Source organism: Saccoglossus kowalevskii, chromosome 4 (genome assembly GCF_978046115.1).
Source record: "Saccoglossus kowalevskii chromosome 4, keSacKowa6.1, whole genome shotgun sequence".
Lineage (NCBI taxonomy): Eukaryota > Metazoa > Hemichordata > Enteropneusta > Harrimaniidae > Saccoglossus > Saccoglossus kowalevskii.
The window spans coordinates 9245854-9273836 of record NC_140644.1 but is presented as its reverse complement, the minus strand read 5'-3'; the positions used below and the strand labels follow the sequence as shown (position 1 = coordinate 9273836).

Genomic DNA, 27983 nt, shown 5'->3' with positions numbered 1-27983 from the left:
CAGACAAGTACCGCGAGAACGCAATGGGAAACAATGTAGCGAACGTTTGGATATAGCGTCACGGTTGCTACAGAAACCGATCTAGTCTCTCAGGGCTCAACTCGTGGTTATCAAAACAATGTCTGGAATTACAAACTAACTTAGAGAACATCATAAAGAAAGTGAAATTTTTTCATGTTAGATAACTGCGCGCGACAACAACCAACAGATCAACTGAATTTGTTTCCATTTGGTATAACTGTTTATGTTTTAACCAACAGAAACAAATCTTCAATGAATGATAAAAGAGTATGATATCCCCGTTTCTTCTACTTGTATGGTTTGTAGTTCAGTTGAACCAAGTTAATGCAAGTAACTATACATTCGGCTTACTCCTCACGAAACTACCATTCCTGCCGTACAATGTGTATAAAATTGGCGCTGCAGCAAACGTGGCAATAAAACACATCAGCAACAACCCCGACATTCTTCCTAACGATACGCTAGACTTCATATATTATGACAGTGGTTGTGACGGCAGAGTGTCTTTGGATAGAATGGTAACACTCATTCGTGATGACCACGTGGCTGCTATAATCGGACCGGACTGCTCGACGGCATCAATGGCTGCAGGCCTCCTGGCGTCTCAGTGGAACGTTCCCATGGTTGGACACATCTCATCTGCATCGGGATTATCGTCTAAGAGGTTGTATAATACGTACGGCCGTACGTCTTCGCCATATTCTAAAACCGCCTGGGCAGTCATTGAAACCATAGATGCATTTGACTGGAAACATATTGGTCTCTTTGGTGGTGGTTTTACATCCTACTTGGTGAATATTATAGAATCAATAGAATTGGAAATACAACAAACAAATATGACCATGGAAATAATTCGCTTTGATCCAGCTGATGTGTCTCTATATGAAGAGAAGCTGGATGATATGGTTACAAAGGCAAGAAGTAAGTTAATTTTTTTTAAAGCGTGTCATAAAAATCGACAAGATTATACTAAATTCGTAGAATGTACTGTGTAGTGGTGGAACAAACGTGTAAGCTAGGATTGTAGTAAGTCCACGTTTTACGTATTCCAGAAAATGGTTGAATGATACCCAGGCACAATACTAGTTTTAGGAAAACTATGAACAAAATTTTAGTCGTTAACACAAACCCGGCAACATATCTTAAAAGCGCAATTTTGAATGTGGCGTTGAACACATAACAGAAATGTTCGCACCATTATTTGTAATTCTTGGTCAAAACGGCCATTGACCACTTTTTTATTATTGGTTACAGTCATTGTATTAGTTATGAAAATTGAACAAGTTCGTGAACTTATGCTACTTGCTTACGACAAAGGGTACCTATCTAATGGAGAGTATGTGTTCATAAGTGTGGAGCGAATAACACTGGGCGTCTATGAGGTGAGTATGTATGTAACAGGCTTACCCCTATGTTCACCCTAAAATCAGGATTATGACAGTGTTGCAATATTTATATTCCCTCTTTTTATATATATTTGAAAAAAAAATTTTCAACTTTTTTATATTTATATACGGAAAATGTATATAAATGTAGCGTTACGAATATTGCAAAACTCGGCTGCCATATCAGATACAATATATTAGTGCGTGTTTCAATTACCCGATATCTATGATCGGATGAAAGTGATCACATTGCATAGCATATTTAGAGAGACATATATGCAGTCATGGTCTTTGGATAACACCACACAGCATGAGAAGATGACCGTAAAACGCTTTAAAAGAAGATTTGTGTCTCACCATATAAATAGATCGTTTCTACAAGCCAAATGAAATCCGCGGCATATAGTGGCCATTCGTTTATTTTATTGTTTAACACATTAATGAATTCCAAATGCGGTTTTCAAAAACACCAATATTTTGCAAAAACAAGCATTTACCCTTTTGAAATTAATGTACCCCGAGGTGCATCTGGTTGTCATTCAAATAAAAACTTCCCAACGCCGGCCTATTCTATCATTTTAGCTTTGCAATAAGCTAAATGACAAAATGACAATGTCCATTGATACATCAGTGGTCCAACTGAAAAAAAATTCGTCGACAAATATACTAAGTTAACTAACACCATAATTTTACAAAACACATTTACTAAACTACAGGGTACGGCATGGCGGAATGGTGTAGAAACTCGGATTGACGACTTGGCGACTGCCTTCAAATCTCTTCTGGTACTAGAAATGGTTAATACCGATGTGGAGGCGTTCAATGCATTTGCCCTGGAAGTTAAGGAGAGTTTTTCAGAACCACCATGGTATATGAACATGACTGATGTTTCTGGGGTAAGATATAATACAGGAGTTTAATTTGTAATTTTACTTCACTAAATCACTGGTCTTCATTTATTACTGTATCACACAACGATTCTATGTAAATAAGTAAATAAATATGTAAACTTTTAAGGCACAATTTACTAACCGTAATGATTTACTAATTTAAATATGATAAGCAGAATCCATAAGGCTTGCATACATTTTTTTTTAAATCACAACTATTCTAATACGTTCGAACTAGTTTACATTACAAAGACAGATTGACGGGGCTGAATATGATAATAAGATAATAATAATACTAATAATAATATAAACAGTAAAACATCGCTGGACGTGTATGTTCCCATACAATATTATGATACATGTTAATGAAAATTTAATTTCAAGAAAAAAACTTTTCATGGAAGTAATTGAGAATACGCAATCGAGAATAACAAACATATTTATTACTTTGTTGTACAAAGTCTCGACTCAGAAACATAGCAAGAGTCTTGTCTATAGATGTAATCATTCCCACACTATAAGTGCAGCAAAAAGTCAGCTCGAGATAGAGAGTAGTGAACGCATATAGTGTTTAGTTGAAAGTACTCGTGTATACATACTTATTTATTCATTAACTCAGTAACGATTATTTTATTCTCTATTAGAGACATAAAAAAAATCAAAATAATTAACAACAAACATATAATTTATCGTATTTCTTAACATATTTTTTTAACTTAGGGGCAAAAGTTGCGTTTTTTTGTTTAGTTTTTTTTGTTAGAGCACTTTATTCAGTCCTTATGATGCCTACTTTAAAAAGTTCTTAGTAGAGAAGGACGTTTATTTCTTTTCTTACCACAAGCGTCTCACCTCCCACGGACGTACTCGATGCGATGCAAGTGCTCCTGTAAGATGTCAAGTTATTTAGCCATTAAAAAAAACAGACAAACTAGAATTAGATGTTTGGGTGGCATATGAAAGAAGACCGCCAATGTAACTGTTTAATGACGTATATTTATGAACCTCACGGTGATTTCAATAGTATATAACATTCTTTTTTATTCCTCATATCCAAGCTCAATACGACCCTTTCTATCACTTAAATGAATAAAATTAACACTTTATATATTTACCAGGTCCATTCTGTGGCTGCATATTTGTATGACGCTACACTCCTGTATGCACTTACTCTACATCGAGTACGAAGTAATGGAGGCGATCCTTACGACGGAAGAAACTTCTTCAAAGAAATGCAAAAAGTTGACTTTCAAGGTATTTACCCGTGTTGGGTCTCACTTGTATGCACATGTTGCAAAGTTGTTACAAATCATCATATTATGATCATAGTTAGATATAAAAAAAACGGTTAGTAACATTCTTACCAGATACGTGGAAACTTCAGACCCCAAAATCGATGTGCAATCAACGCAATCGAAAAGTGATAACACTTTCACATACAAATGTTGTCAAGTATATAAAATTTGCAAAAAAAAAAAAAGTATCTTTATAGTTGCACCAGAAACCGTATGCATGTAATTCAGATTCAAAATATGTGTCTGGTTAGACTCACTGCAACTAAATTAGATTCAAAATACGATGTATCGAAGAGATACAAAATAATTTTAAAGCTTTCAAATTATTAATCAGGTAACATGTGTATGCCACTTAGTTTTTGTATTAACCGTGAGCAGGAATTCTAATATAGGATACATTATATGGACAAAATCTGTAAAGGCGGCAACGACATTATTCGCCACTGTAGTGCAATTTGTCTGTAGTGTATCTGTGGCGTATCAAGGTACTACCGGTAACACCTGAGCGGAGCGAAACGACCACTCGGCGCACTCATCAAAGACGCTTACAGTGAGTGTAAAGTAATAATATTATGATTGTTTCCCCGCTAAGCACCTCGTGATGTTTACAGTTTTGTTACAATGTTTGCCTGTGGTCTGGTAGAATATTTTTTAGAGTGGACGCGATCCAGACGTCACGGATAAAAATCGCACAGAAACTGGAAAAAAACTCTAATTGCCAACTCCTAAAATGAACAAAAGTTTCACTGAACAAACAAATATCCGTTTGTTTCAAAATATCCACGTACATCTGCACCGAACACCTCTTCCACAGCGGAATAAATAGCAACGCCCAAGTTGTGGTATGCAAGTATAGATCGCTCGCTCGATCGCTTCAGTGTTAGCCTCGCTCAACTGGTTCGTAAACAGTCTTGTGATTGGTTCTGGACAAATTCTGAACAGGCCACGCCCCCAACTACGCCGTGCTTTCGGGGCAACCGTTAATTATTCATAAATAGAGTCAATTTGTGTAGTTTTCTTGATTTATTCTGCAGATATCGGTAAAATATATTCAAGGTTTTGGCGAAATTTGTAAGAGCAACTAATATTCTTCAACCTGGTATTTTTTATGGATTTTATTTTTCCTTCTGTTCGTCTGTTTTTTCCAGTTTAAAAAATATGAGCTCGCTGGAACCTTCATCTTTGTGTATTTTTACACCGGATACCTGCCGATAACCCCCCCCCCAATTATAAAGACCGCGTACAGTTGATCATAGTTCCTGGGCTCCCTGTTATTTGCCAGAACGATATTCTCTCCCAAGCTGATTCACCTGCATTTCTACGATTGGGTTTGGTTTGCATTGATTCTTCACTAATTACAACGCTAGGCAATATTGGCGAAAATTACAGTTGAAATCGAACACTAGTTTTAAATAAACAGAAACATTGTCACAACTGTGAATATCACGCGGTGCTTATCGGGGAAACAATCATAATATTATTACTTAACTCTCACTGTAAGCGTCTTTGTTGACTGCGCCGAGTGGTCGTTTCGCTGCGCTCAGGTGTTACCGGTAGTAGAAAGATAGCGCAGGATTTTACCTTTCCATGCAAATAATCCCCTAAATGTGCAAATGGTATTACGTCGTTCAGCTGCATGCATAACTTTGAACTCATCATCTGTGCATAGGTATTTCAGGCCGTATTACAATAGATGAAAATGGTGATCGAAATCAAGATTTCTGGCTTCTCAATTTCGATGCTATCAATGGCGTTTTGGTCAAGGCTGGTTTGTATGATAGTGCAACTAGTACGCTTCGGCTGCTTTCTGGTACAAAAATAGCCTGGCCTTCTGGAAAAGATGAGCCTCCACTTTCAGTACCGATATGTGGTTTCCAAGGAGAGTTATGCATAGAACCAGAAAAAGGTAAGTTTATACCGATGTATGCTTGTACACAGGTCGGAGTGACGGTTATTATCGTATCATGGTCGGTGGGCACTTTGTTCATGAACGTGACGCCATGTCAGTGGTGCGCTGTAAGAAATCATTATTTTATATATTGCTACATGGCACTCGTTCACTTGACAACAGAAATTACCATACAGGTCTTTACCTAAAATCAATTGTTATTTAAAAAAAATAACTTAGCTGAATTATTTACAAAGATATGACTTTTATATAATCGACGAATACATTAGACAATATGTGCAACAATTTGTGTTCGCTGCTTTTTAATGTGTGTTTTTTCATATTTTTTTTCTCAGATTTGACGAATCTTATAATAGCCATTATCGCTTCCCTGGCTATAGCGTTCGTGGCTTCTATAATTGCGTTTGTCGTGTACCGGAAACAACAATTCGAAGCTGCACTACTGGAAACAGTATGGAAAATTAACTACAACGACATTGCGATGCAGAAAAACTGGAAGGTGATATATGATTCAAAACTGTATGTATGTTTGTATGAGAGGTACTTGGCACTCTCCTTTAATTAGAATGGTGCATTCAAGTACATATTGGATAATTGTTCAATAATTTGCAAAAATGCAAAAATAATTGAGAGTTGTTGAATTAATAGTACAGTTTAATCGTATCATTTTGAAGTGCGTGTTCAGAGAGAAATGGTCAACAGAATTCAATAATAAAAATGTTTATCAATTATGTTACAGTCCAGAACAGGATTTAACGACACATAAACTGGTCAGTTATAAACTTAGGAATTATGGTCCAGCCGTTGATGATCGTCGCGCGGCGCATGTGCGACAATTGTACTGATAAACACTGATTTTCTGTCAATCCAATGCGCTCTTTTATTGGAAATCACGAGTATGTGTCTCGACCAATGCGCAACGTACTTAATTACCCCACGGTGACTCTTTGGATACCTTCCAATCACGAAATAAATTATATAGTTACGACTTAGTAAAGTCACAGTTTGTACTCGTTGTTCTGCAACAACAATCAATATCGCCATGTTCTATATTTCGCGCATGTGTGGCTCGACTACCACCGCCCAGTAAATTCAATTGACACCCAAATATATCAAATCAGACACATAGACTCGCACAAGTGAAGGCAGCAATGCCAGCAGGTTTTATTGAGGGCAGTCTTCAACCCATATTTGGATATTTCATATTTAACGAATGTGCATGTGAGTTCCCATGATTGCCTTGCCCCAATCAGCAGTTAATAATAATGCATTTGTCTTTCCAATAGTTTCTGCACAATTCAACGTGTTATCCAATTCACTATGACCATCCAACAAACAAAGCCACCATCAATCCATCCAAATTACCAGCCAACCAAATAAATCGAATAATCATTATTTTTTAATATCATACATTAATGTAAAAAAATATACAGGAAAAAACTAGTACATACAGTATGTATTTTGTTCATAACAATTTAAGACGCTACTTTAACAACCGGTATATTATCTGAACGCTTATATTTAGGTCATGTTTTAAAGGGTACACATGATACAAACATTTGTAATATATGGAGAAATTGTTGACACATTATTGTCACTATGGTTGATCACTTAACTTTTTTTCACTGATAATATACGTGTCGTTATTGTTTTTATTCATTTTTTGATGCAAATTCGACACAATTATACATACATATAATTAGAGGAAGTGTTAATGTATAAAACAAATTATTGACACTCATTCTTGTTTTTATAACCACGATGATAAAATATGAAAAAATACCACGATGAGAGGATGACTGTTTAATTGACTATGTTACATCTGTTATAATATTGCAGTCATTTCACGGCAGTTGCGTCAGTGAAAGCAAGGCCAGAGTGATCTCGAGAAGTATTCTTTCAATGGATAGATTTCAAGACATGTACCAACAGCAGGTATTCGCAACGATTGGAACATATCAGGTTTGTAATAAAAAAAATCACATATAGTTATAAAATACTATTTTACCCGAATACCAACAATATTTCTAATAATTGAGCTGTGATACTTCGCATAATTATTTTGTTATTGATGTTTATATTTCCAGGGCGAATTGGTAGCTATAAAAATGGTGAATCGTTCGGGAATAAATATTACACGAGGACAGTTGTTAGAATTGAAACAGGCAAGTGATATTATTTACATGTTTTTCCTTATTATGTAATGTCAGTGTGATTGATTACTAGCGATTATATATGTGCAAAATTAAATGCATGAACTCCATCTATATATATCATTACGATAATACCAACAACATGTTCATCTACGTATTATAAACCAAACGGAAAATATAAACTATTTTATTCTGTTTTAATTACCACACAAAGATGCGTGACATCCGTCATGACAATCTCAATCAGTTCATTGGTGTCTGTGTAGATCCCCCAAACATCTGTATCGTGGAACAGTACTGTCAGAAGGGAAGTCTTCAGGTCAGTATTATAAAATGTTATACTGACTGTGATATTGGGCATACATTATTAGTCATGACGTTGTTATACTTATATTTTATGTTTTATTCTCTTACTGTTATATACTTTTAATTTATGTCTTACTTAGGATGTTCTGGAAAATGATGAAATCACCTTAGATTGGTTGTTTAAAATGTCTTTCGCGAATGACATTGCTGCGGTAAGTTTCTCTTTAATCACTAACGAAGTATATACATTGTATTATATATATATTGTGCAGAATCATATCATTTAGTGTCATAGACTACTAAATAATTTTTGGTATTCGAATAGAATAGAATTCACAAACAGCCAAAACGTACATCACATGGTTTTCTTCATAAAGAAATAAAGCTCATATTTTGTTGATATCATCTCTTCACAGGGTGTTCAATTTCTCCACAAAAGTCCATTAACTGTACATGGTAATTTAAAATCGTCGAATTGTTTATTAGATGGACGTTGGGTTGTGAAATTAACAGATTATGGTCTTTGGGAATTTAAAAATCATAAAAGATTCCGATCAGAAGAGAGCGAAGAAGCTGTTTATCGAGGTGAAATAAAAAATAACCCTGCACAATTCAGAATATATTTTTGCATGAATAACATTTATTACAGATGCAATCAGATCATTAATACAAATTTTTATTGCTTGCGATTATTATGTAACAATCCCAAATAATGTATGATATCACATACTACACCACTGACGTAGAACGCCTTCGAAAAACACGGGCTCAAAACACACATAGTACGCCATTTATGGAGACCAGACGAAGAACGCCGTCGGCGGATATTGTGCTCAATAAAGACCTACCACGTCATTGACAATAAACACTCTTTAATTACATGTGTGCCCACCATTATATCCAATACATACATACTGCGCTATTTACGGAGGACGCTTTTGAAAATAAATTGTGTCCGCTATTAGAACAAGCACACATACCAGTAATTGATGACGCCCCGGAATAACATGCATTATCGCCATTACACCAACCACAACCAATTGACCTGTTCATCGTCTTCGAATAATATGTTTTATCCCTATTAGACTATCCACACAAATCTAGGCTATTTATTGAGGATGCCAGAATGACATGCATTAAAACCGTTAGATTAACCACACTGATCTACTACACAGGGAACCCTCTCGAATACCAGACATTCCCAGCATTAAATCAACCACACTGATATGATAGGCAGAGAACGCTCTCGAATAGAGAATTTCAGTAAATGCATGACCAAAGCCTCAATCCTGTCTCTAAAATAGAAACTCGAGTGGTTCTGGTCTGTTCAAAGATATCTTTTCGCAGTTTTTTTAACATTTCAGTAACAACTTCAAAAAAGTAATAAAACTTGCACGGTGTCGTTAATATACACCAAATCTATCGTTTGTATTTCTAGGATTATTATGGACTGCTCCTGAAAATTTACCAGACACAGATATTGTCAATTCAACTGCGAAAATGTCGCAAAAGGGTGACATATATAGTATTGGTATTATCTTACACGAGATAGTGTACAGAGATGGTGTATATGGTAACACTGTTTTGTCACCACGAGGTTTGTCACGTGTTAATCAAGAATTCACCTTTAGTGTATTTCATATGTAGTAGCATGCCATAGTTATAGAATTATGTAATTATAACAATTCAGTTAATTTTATTCACATAACTGATTGGTTAATATGAAAACAATTTTATTGAACTTTCAGAAATTATTGAAAGGGTGAAGAATATTGAAACTTCTACAGTCTATCGCCCTGGGTTTGTGAGTGATTCCTGTCCACAAGAAATGACTGATTTGATACAGCGATGTTGGCATCCTGTACAAGAAAAGCGATGTGATGTGTCATACATAAGACACATTTTACGTGATGTAAATCCAAACAAGTAAGAGTACATTCAAATATATGTTGTTCACAGTCATTAACTGTGTTAATCGCGTACCTAAAATACGAGTTCTGTATGTTTTACTACTAATTGTCCGTGTAAAGATGATTTTGAAAAAAGAAACAGAATTACGTTAGATATTCGTATATATAGATGATAATTATTCTGATGTTTTGTCTTTAATTCCTTTTTTTAAACTAGTTAGTGTTGTATTCTGCTTACATTCGGTCCCTGAACATTTTCTATGGTCTGCATTTCCTAAAAACACATTTCACGTATATTACAGCGTTCGAATTACTGAGGATTTGTTTAAAATGTCTTCCCGCTTCGTTTATTCCAGAAGTTTAAGTATAATGGACAACATGGTAGCCATGCTGGAAAAATATGCACACAACTTAGAGGAGATTGTCGCTGACCGAACATCACAATTAATGGACGAAAAGAAAAGAACGGAACAGTTATTATACCGAATGTTACCACGGTTAGCCAAGCATAATTCTTATCGGGCAGTTTGAGTATGTTTACCGTTGTTTAAACTCTGAAAAATACCTTTACAACGGTAAATGAGAGACATGAGAAAGGAAACGATTGCGATTGGCTAAACTACTTTGTTCAGTACTGTTTATAGAAGACACATGATCATAGGTTCTAGGCTAGGGTAATTCCAGCCTTTGTAATTTGCTCATTAAGATATATTGGATTATTATTTCAGCGGCATTAAAAAATCCGCCATGCTATTAAGCATGGATGCCATCAATTCATTTTGTTGTGTCTTTTTTCGTACAGATCAGTGGCAGAGAGACTAAAAAATGGCGACCCAGTAGAAGCAGAGACATTTGATTCTGTTACTATATTCTTTTCTGATATTGTAGGCTTCACTGCAATATCCGCGTCCAGTGATCCAATGCAGGTATGATTGTTATGCTAATTAGATATGGTTCTAAATAAGATTTATTAATGTTAACTCTGTAATCTATCATTTACTTATAGTTTCTCGTTTGTTGAGATTCACGCGATGTGGACGCCACATCGCTATGACGTTTGTTTGTCCATTTTTTATGTTCGATTTCACGCATAACAAGGGATATCACAAAAATGGTTTATGTATTGATTTTTTTTTGCAGGTTGTTCAGTTATTGAATTCGTTATATTCCTTGTTTGATGGTATTATTGAGGGATATGATGTGTATAAGGTAAGACAACAATATAGTTTACAATGTAAACTATAATAGTCAGAAAATGTCATAACGCATTAACCACAATCGTCTCACAGCAAAGCGTAATCACACACATCTGCATTTCTGATTTAATTAGGTGGAAACTATTGGCGATGCATACATGGTGGTCAGTGGATTACCGATACGTAATGGAAATAAACATGCTGGTGAAATAGCCACTATGGCATTGGCGTTATTAAGTTCCATTCAGTCCTTCAGAATTCCACACATGCCGAATGAAAAATTAAAACTACGGATAGGTGTACATACAGGTGAGCACACATTCTCGCTCTTTCGATGTCTCCAAAAAACCAAATCGTGTCTGTGAGGGAATATTACAATCGTAGTCATATTTACCCTCTGTATCTGTTTCACAGCTTTTACATAATGTGCATTAGTAATTCAACAATTTTAAACTATGGTTCCTGTATGTGCAAACGAATTTTCATGGATGTCTAAAAAAAATTAAAATGTTATTGATCTTTACAGTTATTTAAAATGCTACCATACCTTACAATTGTCAGTTAGGGACGCGATAAAATCCAATTATGACAAAGACCAATAGAAATAATATGGTATATATGATAGATTAATCAATTATCTACATTTGAGGCATAGTAGCAACGATTGAAAATGCATGCTGTGCTTAGCTCTGTGGCCACTTAACTCTCATTGTGGGTTGTTTTGTAGGTCCTTGTGTTGCTGGTGTAGTCGGAATAGCGATGCCTCGGTACTGCTTGTTCGGCGATACAGTCAATACTGCGTCTAGATTCGAATCAAATGGCGAAGGTGGGTCATATATATATATAATTACTTGTACGTATCCAAAGTGTCCATAACGGAAATCAATTGTGTTTTGTTGGCTGATGAGTGTGCATTTGTACGGACATATAATGTAAACATGGGAGGGCGGGTCTATTTTGCTAACTAATTTCTGTACTGTTAAATCAATTCGTGGTAAAGTACGTGAGGTGTTACTGTCACATGATACTATATAACATTTACCACAATTATGGCTATTCAAATTATACATATATTTATATGTAAGTTCGTATTGTTTATTTCAGCACTCCGTATTCACATCAGTAAAGAGGTAATGGAAGTGTTGAATATACTTGGAGGATATGTATATGAAGAAAGGGGTGAAGTCTACATGAAGGTATTTATAAGATATACTTGTTTCAACTTTAAGCGACATGTTTATTGTATCGCCTTTACAATGGTCGCATTATTCTGACACACCAGGTGAGATTGATGATTTTCTTATGTTTATTTGCAGGGAAAAGGCGTACTGACTACATATTGGTTGATCAGAAAAAACAACTAAGAAAAGATAACAAATTTAGTGTATTGAACGACGCATCCGTAAATGTTTCTGAAGATTTATTGGCCAACCCTTATTATCATACATGTAATGTTTGTTTGCATACGATTTCATTGATCTTTCTGTGAAGCAATAATATAAAAACTATTTTTGTCGACTATGATTATTTATCATTACGATTCTTATATAATTCACCACATGTTCAGATTTTATTGCAGCTGCCTAATTAATCTACCATATGTGACACGTTTATATCGCACAAGTTTTAACTCTTTCAAATTTTCAAATTTTGACATGAAACATGTTTTTCAAGGTCACTTCGCGCTGATGTATGTATGATATTCACAATCACGAATACATCTTTACAAGTAAATTAATTATAACTTAACAGTATTATATGGTTAAATTTTCATAATACAATTTTATTATATGTACATTCGGCTGTTATTGATAATATTATATGTGGTCAAATTAACAAGCATTGTGATTGGAAGTTGTATTTCAGAACTCTCATATATTGCATTACCAGTATTGACGTTTTATATTTGAGACATCTGTAATTATTCACTTTACAAACATTATATAATATATTTCTGCTTTCCATGGTATACATGGTATAACATGTTTGTATATTTCGGGTAATTCGAGTGTTTGATATTTATTTAAATATATATATTATATGCGTTACTAGCCTAAAAGTATATCTGCTTTTGTAAGTAAATTGTGGTCTCATGTGCAATTGTATTTATAAATTTAAATATATTTATATATATATATATATATATATATATATATATATATATATATATATATATATATATATATATATATATATATATATATATATATATATATATATATATATATGTGTGTGTAACACTTGAAATGATATAGATTAAAGTGTCAAATGTGTAATACTAAGATCAAAGATTTCGTAAATTTATAATTCATATGTAACTGAAAGATATTTACTACAAATATAAAACAAATCTTATATTGAACCAAATGCACTTCGCATGTATTAGCATGTAAGCTAAGTAGGGTTACCATACACCTATTTCCATTACGATATTTTCTAATGGGCACATGATGTTATTTATTAAACAAGTTGGATAGATCAATGTAATCATAACTGAACATCATATTTCAGTCTCAAACTATTAAAGATGTTCAATTGCGAGTGAATTGTATTGGCCAATCTGACAACAAAAATCTGAGTGGCCATCATTATGCCACATAATTTGCATATTTTATTTGCATTTTCGTGTCATTCCATTTTAGATGCTCTTGAAAAAAATTCCTTTGCAAGGATGTACCTAGTGGGAGATTACATTAGTATTAATACAACTGTCAGAAACATACCTACATTTATCGACTATTTTTTTTATGAATTATTTGTTGTCACGAAGTAAAACACAGAAGACACAAATTGAATATACTTTACATTTTGTATACATAAAATTACCGATAATAGCAGAGATTTGTCAGGGTAAAACAACTGTACCGACGAGCCGACTACTGACAATCAATATTATAATGCTTGCCAACTCTACAGAATCAGTCACACAGTCTATTCAGCATTTTCCTGTCCTATTAATGACTTTGAAATCGTCGCTCATTCAACTCGACCGGTGGTGTATATCTTCGTAATATATATTACTGCTCGAATATGGGCGTTTGTACCCGAGCGCAGGTGATCATTCGCGATAAATGATCTGTTGCTATTGACGAGGATCCGTGTATGGCTCACTGGACCACAACAATCTCCGAATGTTTTTATTCTAAAATATGTGTGTGATTGACGGGCGGATGAAGGCATGTAATAATGAATACATTTCTATTTAAATATTTTTTTTTAAATACAGTTGTTATGATTACAGATACGTGACGGTTAAATTGTAAGAATATTACCCCTACATATTACTACATCACGCCGCACAGACACAGCAAATGTATGGAAAGCAGTCCCTTGGGCGAACGGGTACTGTCAATTATACAAGGTTTACTTACTCGTTTTTTTAAAGTTACTCCCCTATTAACACTTACTATATAACTTAATGTCCACTATTTTAGTTTTTTCAGCATTAAACAGAATTAAGACCAGTTTTCAAAAGAAATTTGATATAATATTTGCCATTCATATCCTAGGGTCTAACATATAGTATGCAATTAATTAACTTGCTGATAGTATCGCAATATTATTGATATCTGGTTAGTAGGCGATGGGCATCATGTTATTTTACTGACTGGCTGCCTACCCGACTCCAGTCACAATGTTGGTACATGACAGGTATCAGAGCAGACAAAACAGTTATTCTGAGCGCAGCCTGATACTTGTGCTACTTGTATATTTTTACTGTTTGACAGTTTGAGGATAATTACTAGTTGTGAGGTGTGACCATTAAAATATACGATCAAGTGGTTAATTCCCAGGTTACTAGGCAACTCGGATACCTGAATCATCATGCATCTTTATTGAGTTAGCTCAAAACCTCGTAGTTGTCGGCGTGAGTGTGAATAGTCTATTCCCCGCGATACTACGTGGACCGCAATGATCGTTTTTACGCCTTATAACTTTATTTTGCAACAAATATATGTGTTGCAGACAATAAACAACTGCAGTACACGCGTGGATGAAGACATACTCGACAGGTCATTCAGTTGGAAAAAACGTTGACACAAGATCAGTAACGAAATATTCCAACGTTTAAAAATATATCATTGATAATCTTTGATAATTTAAGAAAATTTGTGGGCCACATACAGTGTTTTCTGCCAGTGATTCCATTCAATGTTTGTAACTAAGCGGCAAGGCTGTATGACAGTCTGATGAGAAGACAAAATGTTATTTCATTTTATTTTTTTGTTTTAAATCTTATTTACGTAATTTTCATTGTTGGCATTTCAAAGTAATTTCATAATTCATAATTCGATTCATAACCCGAAGCTGATGATATATCTTGCACATTGAATGTGATTTTTGTGGTAAAAGTCAGAGTATGTCAGAATTACACCAGTACAACGAAACTATTTTCAAAAATGATGTTAATCGAATTCGAACTGCGTGAATAGGTGAAATGTTCTTAATTCATCATGTTTTAAATGACTTCTAATCAACGTATATAGACTGTGACGTCATGTTTGATGTTTGATGTATTGATATTGGATGTACGTTGTCTTCTGTTTCCACCGTATTTCAACGCATGTGTGCTGCTGAATACTTGGAATATATTATTAATAGTAGTAGTATGTGTATCCCAATCGTATAGAGATAAACGATTGCAAGACATAATACAACATACGTCTTTCAACACAACAATAACACTAACAGTTGGAATTGACGCATCATGTTGTACTGAATGCGTTGGAATAAATAATTTAAGTACTTGTGTTTCCTCAGTTCTCAGGACATTTTTATATTAATGTTTTCAGATAGATGTATAGTTATCTACTTATAATTGTTCATATGTTAGTGTAAGAGCTTGGTGTTCTGAGTTTGACCCCACGTTTCTTTTATGAGCGTAACTGAAGACATGGCAGTTTCTATAAATATGTACAAATCATATAGCCGTTGCTTTGCAGTCTCTAAAACTTACATAAGTCAGAACTTTGTATATAGGTGCCCTACACTCTGATTTTATCCACACAACTGCGAGACTGGTTAGGTGTTATCAGCTAAATACCAGTATATCCGTAATCACGAGTTTTATTGCTATTATCGTCTATGTACAATACATAATTTATTTGTAATTTTGCAACCAAACAGAAACAAATCTACCCTGGTTTTAAAATAGTATGTACTATTAAAAAAGAACATGTTACCATTATAGTGAGTATGCTTTGTTTGAAACAATTAATTGTATTGCTATCTGCCAATTATAACTAGTAGCATCGTAGTTTCATTGTGTAACAGAACATTGTTAATGCTGTAAATTTACACGATTAGTCATCGTTGCATTGACGTTTCTTTGTATAACACTACTTGGCTCATATACAACCCTGTGCAAATCTCTTTTTCTACCTCTTTCTTGTTCTCTCTCTCACCTATACGTTCTTGCATTCACTCGAGTCATTAAAGCGGGGGAATCGTCACCTGCGCATGCGTCAGATGGCCATAACGTGTCATTGTTTAAAAACAAACTTCTACCCATGAGCTTTTGCGTTTTTAGCGTGTGTTGTTATCGTCGCTGAAGACTCAATTCCCGCGCATGCGCAGGTGACAACTCTCCGGCTTGAACTTTATTTTGATGACTCTAGATGGAACAGGTTCTAATTGTTGTAAGCAAGACACGAACGACTGGTTAGAGGTTAATTACACTCGCTGATAATATTGATCTGAGTAACCGATCTGCTCCAGCACATGGTGTGTTTGTACGTAAGAGCACAGGGAGTTGGACAAACTTATGTATTTTAATAAATTAATAAATAATAAAATGTTATATAACTTTTCTTTAACACCCTCCCCCTTTCCTTGTATCGATTTCAAGTAATCACTGATCTTTGTTCATACCACTCTTTCCTCAGGACTGGCATGAGCCCAACCGTAAAGCGGATGGGCATTTAATTTATTCATGAGATGCATTAATAAACAAGAAATGCTGCGCGCGAATTGAGAAATTCTCAAACGCAAGTTATTTGATCACTCTACAGATAAAAATGTCAGAGTTCCGTGGAAGTAACTGAAATTACTCTCTAACGAACGTACCACACCTATTCACAAGCCAACACAGCTTTAGAATGTTTTCGGTTAGCATCGGCGTGGAACACGTAGAAATGCTCACAGCGTAGAACGCGCTGCAGCGACCCCGGCTGCGACGTTTCAGTGGCGGCTTTGCCGTACAATTTTGCTTCATATAAAAAATACTCTAAACATCAAAACAGATTATCTTACCTAATATCCATTCTGGCACGTTCACCGGCTATTTTGAATGGCTAAAGTTCCTTCCAAAACCTTGAAAGCAACCCCGACAACAACGGCGGCCGGGCAGCATCAGTTCAGCGAACGACAATTTGTTATGCGCAGTATCGTTGCGCAGTAGTTTGAGTGACGTCATCCATGTGATATACCCATGTAAGATTCACTTGGCGGGCAATATACCACTTAATATTCATATTTATTCAATGTCATGTGACCGAGTCTCAACCAACCACAGCATGCGTAACAAAAGTGAGATGTGATAAACATGTCTAAAAAAGCTTTTTCCAGATGGTATATTGGTCAGGTTATATTACAGTTGAAAGTGTCTTGTTTTCCTTCGCTTAATATGGAGGATTAGCGAGACCATTGCAACAGACAGGACAAACATTTTCAGGAAAGATAGGCATTACACGCTACTGACAACAGCGCCTGTAAAATATCTGACAAACTGAAGAAACGATCTACTTTTTGGTGGTTCATCCAACTAATCATTCAACAATTTCGTATGAATTATTGATATAACCACCAATAAACGCAGGATACAGTGGTATTCATATGAATATGAATCACACGTTTGATGTCAAGGAATTACAATGCTATGAAAATGCATTTCAAGTATAGGAGTTTGTACACATTAAATTGAGTATAACGCATAAATGTCAGAAGTTGATATAGAAAAGACGTTGTTGATAGCAAATGCTGTCAGCAAAAGTATGTTCCGTGTTTCATGGCTTTAAGGTGCTGGTCTTTCAATACATTTAATGATTTTTTAAAAATATTTTCTTTATTTATAAGTAATTATATGCTTAATATAAAAGATACACTTCACACCATAGACAATGTACAACGTTTCTAGATATGTTCCGTATATATTGGCTATGGCATATGTGTTCAACTAGCCTTATCATTAATGATTGAAAATCGCTATATAAACAAGGGAATATATAATGCTCCGCCATTAGAGGGCGCTATACCGTTGCAATAAAATCACCCTTGAATGAACACCTGTGTGTCTAGTGACCTCCCAACCTGACAAATATTATAACAAAATAAAAAATAGCTATAATGCATATATTAGAAATATAGTTTTAAGAATTTCGAGATGCAATTTTGCGTAAAGCTGTGGAAATTATAATAGCTCCCTAATATTTTGATATGACCGGAATGTAAATTAATAATTTATGTAAATGATTATGCCTAATTAGTCCAACGATTGGCTTCTAACCAAAAACAACATGGGAAGCAGATAATTTACTACTACTACTTAAAAGTGCAAATAAGAGAATTAGAAATTGTGCAAATTCAGTTGTTGGTATGAATGTTCTTTCCAGCGTTTCCTGGTAACACATGCCAATGCAATTATTAAACTTTCCTCAATTGAAAATTATTTAGTTTTGTTTTTAAGTTTTTCTTTTTCTACCAGGTGACAGACCAAAATGTTCGTGTCCCTTTCAACATAGCACTGTCCAACGTTTTATTTTTATTTTTATTTGACAGACCCTTTCACTCACACTGACATCACTGCTTTCACTGCCTCCACAATGATGAACGTTTGGTGCTTTATTGTTAATAGTATTATGACTGCTTGACTTAAGTTGAGTTAATTGGTGTACATTTTACATAATTAGCAGCGAGGACACAAAACAAAGATTTACCATCTCCTGTTAGATCCTGAACATATGGTAAGTGTTTGTAAGAGACCGGGTCTGTCAAATAACAACATTGACCACATTCACTTTGATAACCATAACTGTCTGGTACTATTGCATTGAGAGATGCAGAAATACTATAATAAACAGTGCATACATAAAACATTTTTGAAAATGGTTTATAACATAAGTAGTGTTATTATATGCACACTGGTTGGTCTAATTTTAACATATTCATCATGAATCATAGTTATATTTGTGATAAGCTAAACACTTCCATCCCAGTTCTTTCTGCAATCATGGCTTTTAGCTGTAATGTTCCGGTGAGTGGCTACATCACAACACTGACACCATTTATTTCTTTGTTGCATAGTTTAATATTTTTCCAATTGTCTGGCCACTTATTGCTGCAACACCAGTTGTACTGTTGTATTTTTAACTTGGTCCTCGCTTCTGTCACATCATGTCATAAGAGCAAGATAGATTGTTGACCGACTCGATGTTGGCCATCACATAAAACAATCTCAGAAATCCATTCACACTTAAAATAACTACCTTTTTTAAAAATTCAGTGAAAAAACTCATGTACATTTGATAACTTTGATGTTATATTCATTCAAATACAATTTTACTGCAATCTATATACAGAATATTTGAAAATGTTTACCTGTCACTAGTCTGACCGGTTTTCTGACTATGGTTGACGGCAGATGTTTCTCGTGCCGATAATCGTTATTTCTGTTTCGAAACAATATTTTCTCGATAGATCAACTTTTACTAAAACTCACAAATGAAGAAGAACAAAATCACTCAATGACGAAAATTTATGACAGTAAAATATATTTGACCTATTATACCTACGGTATAGTGGTTTATAATAATACCTCAATAAACGTAAAAGTGTCAAATTTACATCGATGGCAATATTAGCAGAAATAGCAGCCGCCATATTTGTAATATATTATTAATACATGCCCAGAATGTGTTGCGCAGTAACGACACCAGCACATATCGTTAATGCAATTGTGCCAAGCAGATGGACACACTGGTTCGCCATATAGACCCAGTTATCGAAAACTTTAGCAGTCAATATCCACTTAAATTGTGTTTAGCACTTACCCTTCTAATTTGCACATACAGATAAAGATAAAGTGATAAGGATAAAGCGATAACTCTCACTTGATCATGCTGCAAGTGTAATGGGACCTGATGATTGCAGCTGGGATCTGGGTGGAATATGACGATGGTTTGACACATAGCGTTAATCGTCTGAAGCTTTCTATGATACATGCGGTTATCGCCATACTCTAAAACTGCCTTGCCAGTCATCAGAACCATAGAGGAATAAGGATAGTAGAACATTGGCGCGTTTAGTGGTTGTAGTCATGGTGACTCATATAATGGAATGGACACACATATCACTACTAAAATTGTTCGTTTGATTTTGAGAAAATGGGACTATATGAAGAGAACTTGGTGATATGTTTAAGACAGCAAGAGGTAATTATTTCACATACATCTTTTTTCCAGTATTGTATTTGCTGTTACCATTCCTTTGACAAGCTTTCCCCTAGATATGCTCTGTTATCCCTTTAGGACAGGAACTGAGACAGGGTCGACTCACATGGACGACAGTTAATGTACTCTCCGTGTGAATGCCAACTTGAACCCCTAAATGTTATAACCATCTTCATTGATTGTATGTTTTTTGATTCCATAATTCAGTACTTGTTATACATGTTTAGAAATATATTGATACTAGGAAGATACAATAAGCTTCCCACTTGATTACAGTCTGTGTTATGCGAGAGAACGCTGGGAATAATAAAACCAATAGGATATCATTCAATAATGCATAAATAATAATCATTAACAAATTTAATAGTGCAAAACAGTTGAACAACCAACATACATACAATGTTTTTGAGAAATATTATAAATGTGGTCTCAACTATATTTCTGACAGCGGTTAAGACTGTTAGTTGAAAAGAATTTTGGTTCAGATGTACTGAGTGAAATGTTTAATATCATTGTTTTGGAGGCCTGCAAGGATTGCTAGAGATATGAATCATTTTACTTCAAAAAGACGTGAATAGATGTTCCCATTGACTAAGTTAATGCCCGTACTCAGTGTCTGTATACGTTGATTGTGTATACCATGTAACCATTTCAAAGCATTTTGATGTTGCTTGCTAAATGCGTACGCGTTTTCAATACTTTTGAGACAAGGGATTGTAGTGCCTAGTGAGTAAAAGGATGAAAAGATGATGTTGAACACAATATGCAAATGAATGCGTCAATAAACTCGTGGGAATTATATTGTGTAAATGACAAGTCTTATTCATCGTCGTCGAGTAGAACATTTTGTCATGCATCACAGTTGTGTGCTTTCAGTGTATATTTAATGGCAAGAGATCAGCAATGTTGTAATTAGCTCAGTTTTGTCCGACTTGTCTGTCAAACTGGCAGAAGAAAAAGACCATGACGATATGTGTTAGATTATGGGTAAATATCACGGGTCACTATGAAGAATGGAAACTAATAGAGTAATTTATGTTCAATGAAGGCAACAATCGAAGCAATAATAAAGATTGCAATAATAATAAGTAAGTTCATTTCTTAAATATTTATGCACAAATTGCTTGTTGAAAGTTATTTACTTACAATTTCATTTTGACAGGAGTATAAAAATGTATTCTGACATTAGCCCACTTTAACTGCAATGAGATGGGATGATTTAAGGCGTAGAGCATTTGTATTCTGGCTGAACTGGATGAGCACCATTGCCTCATTTTGACATTGGTTACCAAAATATGATTCGAATGAATTGATTAAACTTTTCAGACAGAACTACTAAACAATTTTGTCCGAGGAGATACCTTGTCATTCCAAGTGACAACAATTAGACACATAATAGAGAGGCAACTGCATTGTAATGTGTACATATTAATTACAACAAAATATGTTGTCACCAAAAATGTGCACGTGTTGCATTCAGCCTAAGTTAAATACTGTCCTTGTGGGGGAGTGATCATATACAATAGCTACTCTATAAGAAAGTTTTCATAACAGTCTTTTCTAATGAAAATAGTAGTTGTTAGCTTTAGCTTTGGGGGAAATATATATTTTCCGTTCGGAATTTATATATTTATATATAGTAGCTGTGGCGATTCTTTAGAAACTTTGTAAATAATATAAAATAAATGGCATGGAAAATATTATGTCAAATCAAAGTAAGCATGTACTGCTGCGTACGTGACTCAAATCGACGCTCGAGTACGGCACCTAATTGGTTAGCCTAACGTCACAAAATTCTGGGTGGCTCGATGAAAGGAAAATTGTGCACAGTTCTTGTTTTTCCTTCATTCATTTTTATTAATTTGCTGTATGTGTTTTTTTTTGACAATTGTGTGATGTTGCAGTAACAACAATTAAAACTCAATACATGATGTGAATGTATTGTTCTTGCGGATGAGAAACACTTACTCCATGATGTCACAAGAAAAGGTATTGTTATGATAGGCAGAACGATCCTCACCTGATGGAAGAACTTCAAAAGCCTAGAACCCAAACAAACTAAATTATAAACATTCTGATGTACGGAAGCAGTACAAATAAAAAGCTAAAATCAAATCATGTGGAACTGAGTACATTGATCAGGATCTTATGCACTGTAACTGAGATGAATAGTTTATTATCAGAACAATAAAATATAGTGTTCAATGAAATACTCGTACAGCATCTTCACTTCTTTAGCAGTACATATGATAAAACAATCCTCATTAAAGTGATTTTAATGTAGAGATGCAGGTTTTTTTGCTTTCTATTATTCTAACAGTTTCGGCTATAGACTGTTAAAATTTTGTAGAATTGTGAATAGTGGAACATAAAAAAAACGATTTTAAAATATAGATAACAGGTGCAAACATTCTATTTTTTGAATGCTTAGCAAGATTTAGCAAGGCTGTACATAAATAATAAAAAAGAAACATGGTGAAAAAAAATGACAGGATCTCCATATTATGCACTATATTTAACTTTTTACAAAATGATAATACATTCAAATTTGGAACTGTTACAGCCATTTTAATTATGAGCATTAGCAAACGTCTTACTGAGTGAATTGTTATGCAAATTAGCAATTATCTTAGCTTCTTTAGTGAACATTCCAGAACATTCCTAGACGTTTTGACCTTTTGTTTTGCAATTTTCACAAATGATTGACAATGTGTTTATCTTCAAAACGCCGTCGGGCATTGTTTTTGGTTGAACAGTGTTACAACAATCGTACAGACAACTAGCATGGGTGTTAATTTATGCATAAACTTGAAGTAGCGAAATTTGAGCTGCTGCCCTGCAAAATTTGACAACTGGTAGACAGTTTTCAAGACGGCACTTTCTTCATAGTAAACAGATGTACCCATAAACCAATTTTGACAGGAAACTGAAGCATGGTTTAGAAGCTAATTTTTTTAAATCACTTTTGACCAAAAAGCCAATTTTTGTGCACATTTCAAACTACAGTGTCCATAAACAATACTAACAAAAATTTAAAATTCATACAATAAGCTTTCCGAAAATATATAGTTTTGTGGACAAGGGAGTTCATCTTGGTTTCCTAATTAACTAATTAAAATACATGTCGGGTAAACTGCATCTCTACCTTAAACATCTATTGGAACACTGATGATTATGTCACAGAAGGTTGAAAGGGCACCGTATATGTTGCTGGAGGTGGTGAGTGCCAACAAGATACTGTAAATGTTGCTGAATGAGGCGAGTGCCAGCAAGGTACTGTAAATGTCGGAGGTGTCAAGTGCCAGCAAGGTGCCATAAATGTTTCTTGAAGTAGCGAGTGCCAGCAAGATCCCTTAAATGATATGAGAGGTGGTAAGTGCCAGCAAATACTGTAAATGTCGGAGGTGCCAAGTGCCAAGTGCCAGCAAAGTGTCATAAATGTTTCTTGAAGTCGCGAGTGCCAGCAAGATCCCTTATATGACATGGAAAGTGCTGAGTGCCAGCAAAATACTGTAAAATGTCGGTGGAGGTGGCGAAAGCCAGCAGAGTACTGTAAATGTTGCTGCAGGTCACAAGTGCCAGCTATAAAACAATTGACATCGAACTTTAATAAACGTTTGCAATTTTACAATTTAACATAAATCTCCCCTCTTTACAAATACCAATGATGGCGGGGGATTCCCAAGAGTTCAATAGACGTTTAATTCCAGGAGGTAAAATGTACTTTAATAACATTTTGAATTACATTCAAGCACATTTATAAATTAAGTAAATTGTATTTCTCTCCATTCTAGATTATGTTTATAGAAAAACTCGAAAAAACGCTCGAGGGAGTAACCGTTGAAATCACCTAAATCGTGTAAAGAATTGACAGCTATGCCTATAAAATCGGCATTGTATCGTGGATTCGTATTGGTTTGGTGTTTTCATGATAATTCTAAGCTCATTTATAGAACTTTGGAAGAACGCGATGATGAAATCAGTTAAAATATGAACATGATTCAGCATTCAACACTACGAAAATATTATTTTGGTGAAGAGGAAAATAACACATCGCATTTTGTATTCCTTATACATTACCCAAGGCTTTCTATTTGGAATTTGTTATATATTCCTTCGTTAGGTTTTACAAGATTATACCCGCAACTGTTTGTATAGAACATTCTGAACAGATCAATGTGCGCTGTTTGTGTATTGTCAAATACTACTTGGGATTAACTAGAACCCACATGTATAGTATTTGTAGTTAATTTCAGAATTCAGCCTACAGAATAAATCTTACAAAAAGTTTCTGGGAATTCATTGCGTTACTTCCAAAACGATCATCACTCTAGGCATAAGTAACAGAACCAATTGAAGTAGTGAAACACTGTGACTACCTTTCCGTGGTAAATGTTTAGTCTTTTACTTTTACCTTATTCAGCACAAAATAACAGAATATATACTCCTACGTTAATATGTAATTAACCTACTTTTTTGCGTTTTGGATGATACATCCACAATATCATTCACAACGTTCTTACTACGGTTCTTCTTTGAGATATGTAATACTGCTTAATCGGAATGAAAATGTTTTTTGCTATCGACAGGCAATGAAATTTGCTGTCACTCTTCAGACTGTTTTGCTACATACCACTAGACAACTGGTGGGCATTTTACTTTTCAAGAAGAACAATTCTAGACAAATTTCACAACAAATGCAGAGCAGTATGATTATCATATTCAAATAAAAGCGCTTCCATACAAATTGAGCAACTGGGTGTAGTTTTCTACATACATACTGATAACCAATTTGAACATATCACCTTTTCGTAGACATTAAGCCAATTGCATTTGAATTGAATTTGAATGAACGTAATGCATAGTATGTAACCAATGTACGTAATTTTGTTTCATAATTTTAAAATGGACAGATGACGGACATTGTATTTCTTTAAACATTTCTCAGACACATGTTAGCCGATGTGGTACAAAAGTAACGAATTTGCCCAACAATGTACAATGATATTTAAATGAACAATTGGATACTCGCAATTAATTATTTAAGTTGAAATGCAAATATAAATTGTTAACCTAAGCTTATTCACTACAATACTACAATATGGTCCATGAGGTAGTTGCTGGATATCATTTTGTTTCTTTTCTGTCATCCAATGTAAATTCAGCCAAAGACAGAAAGAAAAATATTGACTATATGATTTGGTCACTATGCAAAAGCACACGGCTCTGCAACTTTAATGTACATTCTTAAAGTGCGTTTTGATGATACAGAATATTATTCCTTTGCTGTGAACATTTGAACATTCTGTCTTCCTCTTGAAGGGGTGGAAAATCGTAAATATAAAATCGGCTTTTTGATTGAAAGTTACGACAAGCGATTTCACTTGAATAATTCATAGATGTTAACTGTTGAATGAATTCAAAATCTTTGATCACGTGGTAGATTATCATGTTGCCAGGCAACACGGATAACCATATCATCAAATCTCTGAACTAACTCACAGTCCCACGGTTGTCGATGTGAGTGTTAATATCCTAGTTCTCATTAAAGTACGCTGACACCCAGGAACGTAAGTAACACATTAATTACTTTTACGCTTAAAATGCCGTTTTACAGTCGGCAATTTCCAAATATGCCAAACATTCGGTTACATATCATTTACTCTACAACGGCTGATTCAGACAACCGCCAAAGTGTTTTCGATTTAAAGTCGCATGTACAGAATCACCAATTCTTTCATCCAGAATTTTGTAGCGCCGGGAATTCTATTTAGGGAAGGTTTTACGTTAAATGTGTAAACGAAATTCTCTCAAATATTGGTGAAAAAACTAACTACTTGTTGTTTTCGATTTTGAGGTTATGTTATATGGAAACATAACCGTTATATATTTAATGCACATATGAATATTTTTTCCAATCTTTTTACCCACGGTAAGAGGAATGGTGTCTAACAGATCGGAGTTTAAACCCCTTTTGAATGAGAGTACATCAGAAGTATAACTATTGCATAACTGAGATGAGAAAGCATAATGGAAATAATAAGCAGGCGCAAGCGTGTATATCCGGTAATTGATCATGTATCTGTTTCTACGTTGTTGTAAACAGAACATTTCACTGTTAGTCTGAATAGGTTGTTAATCGTGGTTTGTTTGTTTTTAATTTTGTTTTACAATATAATTATTTCCGCATGGTCTCGTTTTCATTATAATGAATTATGCATCCCGGGACACAAGTTTTTCTAAAATAATATAGTATCACCGTTGATTATACCCACATTTTCTCATATAAACACACATATTTATTAGTAAACTATTCCACGTTTACTATTTAAACAATTGATGCGTTTTGCGCTGATGAATTGGTACATGGAACTTACGACGCATATTGCCAACACCCCGGTATGCTACATGGTTAAAAAAAAAAACTTCATAGAGAAAAATTAGCACCGAGAGAAATTTACTGATACCTCCGATCTCACGCCGAGTTTTAGGTCATGACGTGTTAGTGTCCCGGTTTTATATCTTGTCGTTTCATGTCAACAACAATGCACTACGGGATATCAAATCCTTGTTTCGTTGTTTTGCCATCGTACGCAGTTTATATTTAAAAAATGTAGCCATTATGTGGGATTGAATCAATATAAAACACATCGTCATAATACAGTCAGCATCGTGCATGGAAAGATCATTATGAAGTACACAATACACATTGGACTACAGTTTAATAGTAACTAATGAATAATTCATGATGTACAAGTAATTTCAACTATTTATTTCCTGTTTCAACATGTATTGTTTTAATATAATCGTTCAAAGAACATAAAATGCTATGAGCGCTTAGAACTTGAACTCTTAGTAAATAAATATAGGGAATATCAAAAACATTTGAAGCGACAAACATATATATATGCATTTTATTCTCATGGAATAAGCGTAGGTTTCTAATATAATAATAACAACGTCTCTGAAATTGAAGGAGACATTTAATAACACATGTACTGACTAATATTTCGAATGATATTATTGCTTTGAGCAGGGTAACGATATTCAAATATACTTATTTCTTTCACCAGCAAATCTATCAGAAATTAACGTAACAATAGTTCTGACTGTTACTATTGTCATATACTCGGTTACTGGCTTATTACTCGGTGTATCCTTAATGTATTAACTATTTCGTGGTACTGTTACTGTTATATAAATGTTGCTGTCAAATAAACATGTTTTAAATTAATAGATGTATTCATGGATCAGCCTGTAATATGCTTATACAGGCATGGAGTAATATCCGAAATGTCTAAATCAAGCTTCTCTGTTTTGAAATTTCCCACATTTTCCATTTCATGCATTCAGCCATCTTTGTATAAATGTAAAACGTCAATATCTTTCGACATCATCTTTCAATATCTTTTTATGTGTTGTTCCCATCATTCGAATTGTAAGTGGTTCGTGTACGAAACTGAACTTGTTTCAAT

The 27983-nt window shown here is 34.5% G+C and overlaps 1 protein-coding gene across 1 annotated transcript; it reads left to right on the top strand.

Moving 5' to 3' along the window:
* Positions 1 to 290: 290 nt before the first annotated feature.
* On the top strand, positions 291 to 12426 carry LOC100378113 (atrial natriuretic peptide receptor 1-like). The gene is made up of 20 exons (XM_078008178.1): positions 291 to 942; positions 1276 to 1403; positions 2123 to 2302; positions 3412 to 3547; positions 5258 to 5494; positions 5833 to 5996; positions 7337 to 7459; positions 7585 to 7662; positions 7865 to 7969; positions 8097 to 8168; positions 8373 to 8541; positions 9395 to 9553; positions 9705 to 9882; positions 10223 to 10363; positions 10669 to 10792; positions 11007 to 11075; positions 11197 to 11371; positions 11790 to 11888; positions 12167 to 12258; positions 12379 to 12426. The coding sequence occupies exons 1-20, from the start codon at positions 291 to 293 to the stop codon at positions 12424 to 12426; spliced, it is 3129 nt and encodes a 1042-aa protein (XP_077864304.1).
* The last annotated feature ends 15557 nt before the right edge of the window (positions 12427 to 27983 follow it).

Bases quoted from the DNA above. Each gene is read 5' to 3' on its own strand.
- LOC100378113 (XM_078008178.1), top strand. From the start codon at position 291: ATGATATCCCCGTTTCTTCTACTTGTATGGTTTGTAGTTCAGTTGAAC. The intron at 9,554-9,704 runs GTTTGTCACGTG...TTGAACTTTCAG, and splicing joins CACTGTTTTGTCACCACGAG to AAATTATTGAAAGGGTGAAG. The intron at 9,883-10,222 runs GTAAGAGTACAT...CGTTTATTCCAG, and splicing joins CGTGATGTAAATCCAAACAA to AAGTTTAAGTATAATGGACA.